This window comes from Medicago sativa, chromosome 4 (genome assembly GCF_051527215.1).
Source record: "Medicago sativa cultivar Bolivia chromosome 4, Bolivia_mono, whole genome shotgun sequence".
Classification (NCBI taxonomy): Eukaryota; Viridiplantae; Streptophyta; class Magnoliopsida; order Fabales; family Fabaceae; genus Medicago; species Medicago sativa.
The window spans coordinates 52,641,579-52,654,628 of NC_140752.1; the positions used below are offsets into that span (position 1 = coordinate 52,641,579).

General features: G+C 36.5%; 1 protein-coding gene across 1 annotated transcript in view; it reads right to left on the reverse strand.

The window, feature by feature from the left end:
- Positions 1-11,679, reverse strand: part of LOC146929768 (cytochrome P450 71D10-like) — a 28,468-nt gene extending 16,789 nt beyond the window's left edge. The window contains exon 1 of the mRNA XM_085701522.1: positions 10,745-11,679. Coding sequence (XP_085557648.1) covers positions 10,745-11,647 — 903 coding nt within the window. The 5' untranslated portion in view covers positions 11,648-11,679. The remainder of the gene's footprint in view (positions 1-10,744) is intronic.
- Between the last annotated feature and the right edge of the window lie 1,371 nt (positions 11,680-13,050).

Below are 13,050 nucleotides of genomic sequence, written 5' to 3' on the forward strand. Positions count from 1 at the left end.
CTACTACCAATTCTAGTTCGATAGCACCAAGAGATTGTCCATTAGATCCCTCATAATTAGTGAGCACTACATTATGTGGTTTCAAATCACATTCATAAATACCAAGTTTCCCTAGAAAAGATTGTGGTAGGAGATTAACAGTAGCACCACCATCTACTAACACTTTGTTAATTCCAACACCATTTAATTTAGCTTGAATAAACAAAGGCTTTAAATGAAGCTTCATGCTATCATCAGGTTTCTCGAACACTGCATGTTGATCTTCGATGCAGCCATTGTTCATAACATAATAACACAGAGGCCTATGACGAGCCATTTCCTCAGTGAAATCACATTCATCATCATGATTGGCCTTCGAAGATACATCATATGCATATTCAATTGGTAGTACAGAAACCACACATATAATGTCAAGACTTGGTTCAGAATCTGAAAAAGTAGAAGTTAGAATATCATCATCCCCTTTGGGGATGTTTAAAGCAGAAGATAATGGAGGGAAAATTCTTTCAGTAGCTAGTTTTTTAACCATTTCGAAAACTATTGGTTGTTTTCCCTTACTTTTGTCACCATTAGTGACATCTTTCAAAACTCCTTCCTTTTTCTGGCGTTGAAAACGGCGCCATTGAGTTCTAGTCATAGGATTCTTACCTTTATAGTTATTTTTGTAAGCATACTTGTTAGGATTAGAACTCTCTGGTTGGTCTGGAACTTTGACAGCTCTTTTTACCCATTTTGTTGGTGGTGCTGGAGGCGCAGAATGACCAGTTTTCTTGCCCCCAGAGAAAACCCAAGTATCAATAGGAGACTTCGATGAAGGAACAAAAGTCTTCTTATGGTTCTTCACTTGATACTTCTCTGAAGTTTTCATCTTGTAAGGAACACCTCTTTTGTTAAAGCCAAATTTAGAACGGTTCTCGAACCACCCTCCTTTACGTTTTGTTTGAGGTTGATATCCTTCAACAGATTTCGCAGCTTCTTTATCGAACACTGCACTGCATCGAGGACAAAGCATAGCATTGGTGTTAGATATTTTGCATCGGTTTAAGAAATCAACCAAATCTTCTTCAGCCTTTGGATATGCTTTCTCCATTTCCTTGGCCAATTGATCTTCAGTAACCACTGGCTCTTCAATTTGATGGTCCTTAATAACCATTTCTGCATCAATATTCTCTGAAATTTCCACCATATTGATAGAAATACCAGCAAACATGGATTCTGCCACATTGGCAGAAACATTAGCAAACATGGACTCTGCCTTTTTCATAGGATCTCTATCCACTTGCTGTTTTGGTTTCTCTCCAAATTTCAGCCTCCCTTCATCAAGAGCTTTTTGTACAGAATCCCTGAAACGAGTACATCGAGATAGGTTATGACCTAAAAAACCATGGAATTTACAAAATCCTCTTTTCTTCCTTTGTTCCAAAGGAGGCAACTTCATATTAGGTGGCACTAATATTACGCCATCATTAACTAAAAGATCAAAAATTTCTTCACTTTTAGTAATATCAAAAGTATAAGTTTTAGAAGGATATTTGTCACTCTTGGGATCTTCAGGATTTTTTCCATTGGATGACCTCAACATTTTACAAGCATATGGAGGTCCATCTTTTAATTCTGCTAGGTTTATATCATTGTCTTCAACGATATCTAAACCCCAATCGAATTCAGGTTCACTATCTCCTGTTTCTATATAGGCAATTTTTTCCTTTTTAGGAAATTTGTTATGAGTTCTAGCTTTTTCAGCTTTAAGTCTTTCAACTTGTCGAACTCTGTCTGCCAATTGGGCCATGTCTCTTAAGTACTGGGTATCTAATTTCTTTCGAACAGAATAATCGAGGCCACCAGCAGCCATTTCCACCAATTCATGTTCTGGAACAGAAGTAAAACATCTAGCCTTAAGGAGACGAAACCTATTGAGATAATCATCGATTGACTCATGACTTTTACGTCGAACACTGACCAATTCTTTCAAACTAATCTTAGATTGACCCATGTAAAATTGTTCATGAAAGGCTTTTTCTAATTGGTTCCAACTATAAATTGAATGAGGAGGTAAAGTTGTAAACCAAGTAAAAGCATTTTTTGTCAAAGAACTTGGGAAATATTTCATTCTCAAATTTTCATTTTCTGCAATATTTCCTGCTTCCATGAGAAACCTAGCAATGTGTTCGACAGTAGATTCATTAGTTTCTCCAGCAAATTTGGTAAACTTTGGAATTTTCCAATTTCTAGGCAATTCAGCGTCTAAAACATACTCAGACAAAGGAGACACAAAATTTGGTCTATGTAAACCCATATTAAAACCATTTTGGGCTAACAAAGCCTCGACAATACCCGCTATATTATTCTGACCACCGAAATTGTTTCGACGGGCTTGTAAAACCACTTGATCGGCATCTTGGTTTCTATTAACCAAAATGGGTTGTCTTTCAGGTTCTGCCTGAACTTGTGGTTGTACTACTTGTGGTTGGACAATATTTTCATGATTTCGAACCACTGGTTCATCAGCAATTATTTCAATTGCCCTCAAATTTCGATTTTGAGGCAATTGGGTATTTTGGATTGGTGGAGCGCCAAAGAAATTGGCAATTCTTTCCATTTGATCAGACAACCTTTGATAACTAGTGTTGGTGTTTCGAATTAAAGGATTTATGACAGTACCAATTTGTTGGGTCATCATATTAACCATATCATGATTAGTTTCTTCCATAGTTTGCCTAATGGCAGCCATAGAAGCGTTGGTTAAATTTTGTTGGGGACTTCTATATGTTGTAGATACCCCAGGACCAAAAAGTTGTGGTAATGAAACATTTAAATTTTCTGAAAACATATTACCACTAGTTTGTAAGCCTTGCATCAATGATGATGGCATACCATATGGCATTGATCTATGATCCCAAACTCCTTGAATAGAAGTATTATTTGGATAATCATGGGAAGTTTGGGTAGCCATCGAAGGCATGGCTTGAGAAATTACTGTGGCCATCGAAGGCATGGCCTGAGACGATGTTTGAGTGGCTGTATTACTAGTTGGAACAGCCTGTGATGTTCTAACATTCCCTGGGGATGGAACATCATCTTCAACCGTCACTTGATCCACATCTTCATTTGAAGATGTTGGATTTGTTTTCTTTTGGTTGTTAGCGCGTGTCATATTAAGAAGCAATTTCTTGTTTCTTAATTGCATACACAACAAAACAAACCAGAATTAAAAGAAATTCTAACAAAAACTATAAACAAAAAGCACAAACAGTCCCACTGGGCGTGCCAATTTGTTTACGTTGGATTTTCGCAAACAACCGCTGGTTTACAAATGGTAACTTGCAAGATCAACCAGTAAATCTTAGGACATATTGTGTTTGTTCTTGTTGTTAGAAATTCTGTGTTTTTGGTGTCGAAAATATAAGAAATACGATAAAAACAATCGAATTCAATCCACTTGAACTCAATCGAACTTAATAAAGTAAAGTGCAAGAACACTTAAAGAAAAAAGGGTAAATTGTATTGATTAAATGAAAGTTGGTACACAGATTCATACATTGCAACTTGTGACTCGTTTCTCGCTTCCATACGGATACTTTGAGTGTAAGTTTGTATGATGGAATTGTGACCCGTTTTTCCTATGAAAAACTACTATTTATACTAAGTCTAGAAATAACTACACTTCTTTGAAATTCAAACTACAACTGCCACAAGTCGACAGTTTTGCTTATTTGAAAACAAACTTAAAATACAAATTGACTTAAAGAATAACTGTTGATAACCACCTTCGAAAATTGCTCTATCGAAGTCTTCTACCATCTTCGAACCTATCTTTGCTTTCAATACAACACTCTGTTCGAATCTTCTTTAAATCTAGGTCAACTATACTTTGACCACATTTATTACAGCTAGTAAAATATATTGGCTAACAGTATGATAGACTAAGTAATTTCTTAATCAAAAATAATTTTAAAACAGGACAGGTTGATACAACACTCTTCAGAAGAACCCTTGGGAAAGATATTCTTGTTGTGCAAATATATGTTGATGATATAATATTTGGTTCTACTAATGCATCTCTTTGCAAGGAATTTTCTAAGTTAATGCAGGATGAATTTGAAACGAGCATGATGGGAGAGCTGAAGTTCTTCCTGGGCATTCAAATTAATCAATGCAAAGATGGAGTCTATATTCATCAATCAAAGTACACAAAGGAGCTTCTGAAGAAGTTCAAGCTTGAAGATTGTAAAGTGATGAACACTCCAATGCACCCTACGTGCACCTTAAGCAAAGAAGATGAAGGAGCTAAAGTTAATCAGAAGCTGTATACAGGCATGATTGGTTCTTTGTTATACCTTACTGCATCTAGGCCAGATATTTTATTCAGTGTATGCTTGTGTGCAAGATTCCAATCAGATCCTAGAGAATCTCATATGAATGCCGTCAAGAGAATCTTCAGGTATTTGAAAGGAACAAATCTTGGACTCCTTTACAGGAAATCCTTAGATTATAAGCTAATTGGATTCTGTGATGCTGATTATGCTGCTGATAGGATTGAAAGAAAGTCAACCAGTGGCAATTGTCAATTTCTGGGAGATAATCTTATATCCTGGGCTAGCAAAAGACAAACAACTATTGCTATGTCTACAGCAGAAGCAGAATACATTTCAGCTGCAAGTTGTTGTACACAACTACTTTGGATGAAACATCAGTTGGAAGACTATCAGATAATTGCTAACAGTATTCCCATTTATTGTGATAATACTGCTACTATTTGTTTGTCTAAAAATCCAATTTTGCATTCAAGAGCTAAGCATATTGAAATCAAACACCATTTTATCAGAGACTATGTTCAAAAAGGAATTTTAGATATACAATTCATTGACACTGAAAATCAATGGGATGATATATTTACTAAGCCTTTAACTGTTGAAAGATTTGATTTTATAAAGAAAAATTTGAACATGCACTACGTGTCTGATTAAAGTTTGCTTGCTCCTGAATAGGATTTTAGGTTCTGAAGTTAGTTCAGAAGCAGTAGTCCATCAGAAGCTCTTTATTGAGATTCTGAGGAAAACTCGCTTCTGATGATGACGTCAGCATCTGAAGTCCGAAGCTGGATTTTTTGCTTCTGAATAGTTGAATTAGTGGAAACGTTGGGAGTTACTTTTTAAGGTAACTTCTGGCCCACTAACTTGGTAGTTACTCTGAGAACTTCTGACGTGGCCTGTTTGTATTGGTGTATAACTAAAAGAGCAATGATGATTTAATAGCTTTGAAAGTACTTTTCACGCGCCCCCAATTTTGTCATTAATGTTATGTTTGTTTGTCTCTTTTGAATTGCAATCGTTTTACTTTTAACACTTTGTCAATTCACACACTACTCACTCACAACAAACACATTTGCTCTCAAACCTGTTAGTGCGAAGTAAGCGCATTCTCTCAATCCTAGAACCCTAAAATCTTCATCTTCTTCAAATCTTCTTCAAACATCATCAAATGGCATCATCAAGCTCAAAAGTTTCAGAATCTACCTCAAACATGCAAAGCGCACCAGAATCTGGGTCCATCTACAAAGAGAAGACTATGGATATTCCATGGAAATCCTTAATCATCCAAATAGAATCACCGGTGGACTTTGCTTCACTTAAGAAGTACGAAGTGAAAATGGAAGGATTGATAGAAACTCAGAAGCTGTCTGAGTATTTCAAGATGCTAAATGGGCCAACGTATGTGAACTTGGTCAAGGATTTTTGGTTAAGGGCTGAGGTGAACAATGAAAAGTCTGCAAAAGTCGTAAGCAAACAAGCTGGGTCAAAGAAGGGGAAAATGACCATGGATATGAATCCTACCTCATTTGGTAGCTTAGAAATAAGGTCTGAAGTGATGGGCATTCCTATAACCATCACTGAAGATGTTATAGCTAAAGCTTGTAGAATGAATGCAGAGGGAAGATTCCAAGAAATAGTCAAGAAGGAAGATGTCCTGCTACAAGGTTACTACAACACTCTTCTGGGTGGGAAGAAAGATGCCAAGCCTTCTGAAATGGAGATTCACAACAGGATGTTGGTGAAATTCAGTAATGATTGCTTCTTTCAAAGAGCAGGAGGGTCTGATCAACCCAACAACCAACAGAAGCTAGCAATTAACTTCATGGCTATTCTGGAAAAGATAAACTTCCCAAGATATGTAATGGATCATCTCTGCTGGGCTATAAATGAAAGCATTATCAGAGGAAGGAAGCAAGTGCCTTATGGAAGATTATTGTCTGAGATCTTTCATCAAGGAAGAGTGCTGGACTTCTTGAGAAAGACAAGGGATGCTTCTGATGAATGCTTTAAGGTTTCCACTGCTAAGAAGACTATCTGTAGCAAAACCTTGCATTCCATGGGTCAGTTCAAGAACGCCCCTCAAGATGAAAAGTGGTTGGAGTTGACCACAGAAGAAACTGAGATTATCAGGGACTTTCCTTCCATCTTTAAGGAAAGCAATCCTGAAATCTTAGCCAAATCAGTAGCTGAGTACGTCCTGGAGGAAGATGCTAGCCCTCAGGAGGAAGCTGCTCTTGGAAAAGGAAAGAAATTCAAGGGAACTACTGCATCAGTAACTGCTACTGATAAGGGCAAGCAACAGAAGGTTGCTAAAAGGAAGAGAGGGAAATCTGAAACTGTTTTCCATAAAGAAAGGTTGGAGGAAGCTCTGGATGAGCTAGAGAGAGAAGAGGCTGAGCCAAAGCTGAAAAGGAAGAAGGCTCCTCTTGATATGAAAAGCTCTATGGTTGAAGTGAATCCAGCCATGAAGAGGATGGCTAAGGAACGTTCTGATGATTATCTAGCAAATTGGCGAGAAGAAAAAGCTTTGAAGGAATTTGCTGGTGCTGATAATGTAGAGCAAGGACAGATGGGTCAGAACGAAAATCTTAGAACTTCAGAAGCTGATGCTTCAGAATCTGATGCTACAAAGTATAAAGGAAAGAGACAGAAAGTTGTTGCTGCTTCTATTCCCATCAAAAGAAGTAAAGGCAGATCAGAACCTATCATAACTAAGGATAAATCTGTAGAAGTCAAGGAAGTGGCCGTTCAAGCTTTGAAGAAAGTTGGAACATCAGAAGCTGTTCTAAAAGCATCAGATGCTACCATGTCAGTAGTTGGCTCTTCAGTCAAGGTAATTTAGATTCCAGTTACCTCTACCCCCATCTCATCCTCTTCACCACCCGCACCTGAACCTACAGAAGACACTTCTGTCTTAGAAAATCTTGCACTTCACTATTCAGGTGAGTTACCTCCAGAAGATGTTGAACCTAACTCAGAGAAAGCCTCTGAAACAACTCCAGAAGCAGCTGCTTCTGAAAATGTTGTTTCAGAAAGCCCCCATCAACAACCACCTGAATCACACAAACCCACATCACCTCCACAACCTCAATCACCAACTGTTAACATTGACCCCCAACTCAACAATCAAATATCAACTTCACCACAACAACCACCAACTGAAACTGAAACCAACTCCCCACTTAACCAATAACCAGAAGAATCCTCTCACCAACACACTCCCATGGACATTGATCCTGACCAACCATCAACCTCAACCCAAGCTGAACAACTCACAATTCCAGAATCCATCCTTGTTCAAGATAATACTCTTAATGATTCTGACCTGGAAACCCTTGAACAACCACCCCTGGACATCCTGGAATCTGAACGTATTGACAATGAGCTACTCAAGATTCATTCTAAAATGCATGGTCTGGTGGATCAAAGAAGGACAATTGATCTCACCAATGCATATGAAGAAGCATGGACATCACTTCAGAACAGAGCTGCGATGTTAATTGAGGATATAAAGGCTAAGTGCATCAGAATCAAGCAAGCTTCAGCTAGAAGGCTGATGGAAAATCTGAAGCAAAGTCTCAGAGTTAGAAGTCCTACACTGCTCCTGGCAAACAAGCCATTCTTCTCAGAAATGGACTACTTGACCAGAGACGCAAGGATGTTTAAGCTTCTGAGGCAACAGATGGCAAAACAGCAGCAAGAGGCTAGAGAAAGGGAACATGCTCTTCTCCAGAGGCAACAATATCTTGAAGAACAGTTGCAGAAGAAAATTGAAGAAATGGAGAAGATGAAGAAACAACAACAAACCAACCCTTAGTTGCACACCTTAGTGTTTTCTTTTGTTTGTTGTTTGTTTTAAGTTCTTAGTCTCTGCTTCTGAAACTGTCTTGCTTTAATGTTTATTGCTTCTGAATGCGTAACTGATTCTGTCTCTGATTGCCTGAATATTCTAGTTATTTACTTATTATACTCTCTTCATGTTTGAGTTTTTCTCACATCTTTTTGTCTCTTATGCTTATTTTCTTTTATTTCAATTTTTTTTGATAATGACAAAAGGGGGAGTATATGTGACAAGTATTTAAAGGCTCTGAGCCCCATTAATGATATTTGAAACTTTTTGAAAAACTTCTATCATTTTTTTTTACCTTATTGGTATAAGCTATGAACGAAAGAAGGAGTATCAAAAATCAAGTAAAATTAATTGAACCATTCTTCTAATCTATAAGTTAATTCTTTCAATGATTCAATTTTTTTTTAACTCTGATAATTTTATTATGCGTAAATTGAATTTAATTAACCTGGATAGAACTTAGGGGGAGCTTACAAACCTCACCTTAAAGACTATCAGACTCAGGGGGAGTTAGAGCTTACAAACCTCAGATTCTGAGCTTACAAACCTCAGGACCCCAAAGTCAACTTGTTAATTAGATTAACAACAATTGATCAATTTTTAAATACTTTTGTTTGTCATCATCAAAAAGGGGGAGATTGTTGGAACAAAATGAGTTTAACAATGAACCTTAAAGAGTTTTGATGATAACAAGGTATTAAAAATTGTAAATTGGACTAGCTAATATTTGTTCAAGTGTATAGGACCATAATTAAAATAGTTACATCATCATTGGTTCTGAATGAGCAAATAAAGAGCAAAGGAAACAACAAAATTTGAAGCTTGGACGCTCCTGAAGGCAACTTGCTACTGAAGAGAAAAAGCGCTCCTGAAGTTAAGTCGCTTCTGAAGAATAGTGCTCCTGAAGACAAGAGGTCCAGAAGCCATATCATCAGAAGCTGCATCATCAGAAGCTGCAGAAGCTGCCTCATCAGAAGCCATTTCACCAGAAGCTGAAGATCAACTGGATTTGCGAAGATTCAAGGATTGAAGAATCATCACTGCAAAAGCTGTCTATTCGATTCGAAAACACAACAAAGGATTAGTGGAATTTTGCAACGGTCATTTCAAAAGTGTTTGAAGGCATGTGCTTGCAATTTGGACGAAAGCGTTGACATTTGTACGAATTGTACAACCACGTTCTCCACTACTCTGTTTTGTGTCCACGCTACAAGTAAAGAAAACAGCTCCAGAATACGGCTTCGCCTGCATAGATGTTCCTTTGGATAAGGAATGGATTTCAAATTGGTTCTTCATAGGACAACAACCATATCAGGCAAAAGATCAAAGGTGAAAGATCAAGCTTCAACAACGGCTCTTTGATGTGCTGGCAATTTCACAACTTCTCTTTCACACCTCTATATAAAGGAGTGAAGACCTAAAGATTTGGCAATGCTGAACAACTGACTCTCAACATTTTTACAAGTGCCAAACCTCTGCTGAAATTGTTCTGCATTCACTTAGAATTTCTGTGTCTCAAAGTCATATCTTAGAAATTCTTAAGTCCATTGAGTCTGGATCTGATTTGTATTGTGAGCACCTCTGATTATATATCAAGTGTTCAACCTTAAACAATTTTCTGTGTAATTTTGTTTAGTTAGAAGTCTCTTGCAGTTGTGCTTGAGCAGGAAGTCTCTTGATTGTGTTCTTGAGCAAAGGAAGTCTCTTGCTTGTGTGCTTGAGCAAAGGAAGTCTCTTGCTTGTGTGCTTGAGCAATTGTAATCAGATATTACTCTTAGTGAAATCTCCTTGGAAGTGCAAGGGGGACTGGACTACTTCCGGATTGTGGAAGGAACCAGTATAATTACTTTGTGTCGTTCTTCTTCTCTCTCTCTCTGTTTCATTCCACTGCATTTAGATTCTGATAATCACTTCAGAAGTTGTCTCACTTAGCTTCTGATCAAGTGTGTTCAGTTTTAGGAGAAACGAATAATTTTTCAAAACACAATTCAACCACCCCTTCTTGTGTTTTCCTCACCTTCAAGGAGGTCAACTCCTTCTTCTTCCTCTAGTTCACGTAAAACACCAACAACAACATCATTATCACTTCAAAAATTAAAATATCAATTCTTCACCAAATCTCACAAACTAAAATACCATTTTGCTTGGATTTTCACGCTGATCATGAATCTAAGCTTATATTTCACAGTGAATGTTTGTATAAAGAGAAAAGTGAGAAAAAAGTTTTGACTGAATTTTCAAGTCTGAACGGAGTCCGTAACGGCGTTTCGCTGCCGTAACGGCGTTCCGTAACGCCTAACGGCGATTTTGCTGTGATTTTTGTTCTCAACGTGAAAAGGTCCAAAAACGGTCACGGTGGCTGCCGATACCGATTTGTAACGGCCGCAATCCAGGTAAAGGTCCGTTTTTTGAAACCTTGGTAAATATATAAACTAGTCATTAAATTGTGATATGGATGTTTGCTAGTAGACTAACTTGGATGAGTTCTCGTGAGCTTAGCTCAGTTGGTATGGACAACGCATAAAAATATGCAAGGTCTGGGGTTCAAACCCGGCCACCACAAAAAAAAAAAAAGACTAACCTGGATGATTGATTTTATATTGTCATCAGTCAATGAGTTTTGTGGGTAATCACTTTCAGTTTCTTGTTGAATCTTGATAAGAGCATCAACTAGATCTTCATCCTTGCGTGCTTTGTTTTGTCCACTTCTGTGACCATCTATGATATCTTGCAATATCATATCAATTTTCTTATGAAGTTTTTCCATTTTGGTCTTCACCTGACTTACCCTTTTAAGTATTTTGATAGAAGGATACAAATCAACAATACAAAATCCTCCCAACAAACTCACTATTTCCTCTATTGCTGATTTGAACACTTGTTGGTGTTTGTTCCTTTTCCCAAAAGCTGCTCGCGCCACTATCCCATATGTTAAAGAAGAAATCTTCTGAGTGAGATTAACAACACATCCTTCACTTGCAAATATTGATTTAACAAGATCTAACACTTCTTCTTCTCTTACAGATCTAAATGATTGGACACGCTTTACACTTAAAAGTTGTTCAACGCATATCTTTCGCAGTTGCTTCCAGTGTTCTCCATATGTAGAGAATACAATATCAGAAGCATTGTAAGTAAGTATTGTGGACAAAAGAAGGTTAGGCCTATCACAAAAGGTAAGGTCATGTGTTTTCATAATCTCTTTGGCCATTGTTGGTGAACTAACTATTAGGTGTGGTACCTCTCCTAGTTTTAGGAGCATTAGGGGCCCATATTTATCTGCCAAAATTTTGAAACGGTGATGGGGAAGTGAGGCAGTGATAATTTGATGTATGTTTCCTATGAGGGGCAATGTCCATGGTGCAGGCGGTAAGTTAATAGTGGAATTGTTACAACTCCATCTTTTAACTATTTTGAGTAGCACCAAAAGGAAGAGAAAGGAGGCCATGAAGGTGATATTAGAGAAAATATTGTGTAGCTCCATTATTGTGGTCAAACTAGGAGCTATAGAAGAATGACTAGATGAATGTATCTATCTATCTATACAACTTATATGCCAAGATGAAGGTACCTATCTATTCAAGAAAGTGCCGACATGTTAATTAATACAAGAGGAATTAGTCACTTTAGTTCCTGAATGAGAAATGAGTAGTCACTTTAATCCCTGAATGCAGAGAAATTGCAAAACAGTCCCTGAATGTAGACTCTGATAGTCAATTTCAAGGACTAAAGTGACTAACAGAGTCCACATTCAGGGACTAAATTGACTAACAAAGTCTACATTCAGGGACTAATTTGCAATTTATCTGCATTCAGGGATTAATTTACAATTTATCTGCATTCAGGGACTAAAGTGACGATTCCTATTCAGGGACTAAAGTAACTAATCTCCCTTAATACAATTTTAAAACTAATATAAAATTAATGCAATATTAAAATAAAGATACACGTGCTATAGTATAGTAGTAGAATACGATGGAAGTGGAGAATGATATATTATTTTTGTCCATTTCACCAACCACGCTCGACTCATGTTGCCTCTGGTTAAGTCTTTTCCTTATTAAATAAATCGGTCTTATAATTTTGATGCTACCTACGTTTTGGGATGCTCTATACATTAATAAAAGGGTTAAATAAATAAATGGATTCTCAAAATATACAAACATTTGATTTTAGTCTCCCTAAAATATTTCTTAGACTTTTGGTTTCTCCAAAAAATTTCATCCATAAAATTAATCCTTACTTTTTAATCAACTCATGTTTAATCATCATATTTTTTAATAAAAAATTTCAAAAAAGGGTAGAAAATTATGACAATATTTTCCAAAAATAATTAGAATTCTTTAACAAAACATGAATTATATTTAACATGAATTTTTTAACACCAAAAACATAAAAAATCATATTTAATTCATGTTTTGTTAAAAAAATTCTTTTTTTTTTTGTAGAGATTGTTATAATATTCTACCAATTTTTGGAAAACTTCATTAAAAAATACGAAGGGTAGACAAGAGTTGACTAAAAAGTAGAAACTAATTTCATTGATTAAAATTTTTGGAATGACCAAAAGTTGAAGGAATATTTTAAAGGACTAAAATCAAATGTTAGTATATTTAAGGAATCATTTACTTATTTAACCCTTAATAAAATTACATCCACTAAGTGGTTGATCTAGCAACTAAACAAGAAGACATCTTACTATTAAAGAAGGTATTTGTCCAAGATACAATTTACAATTTAAAGACAGCACGCATATAATTTTTTTTTTTTTAAGGGAGCCGGCCGACATCTAATAAATTAATACAATATTAATGCTCATATAAAATTCAGAGTTGGATATGTTTAAGTCACTACAAAATAGTCAAATTTTGTTTTTCGTTCCATAAA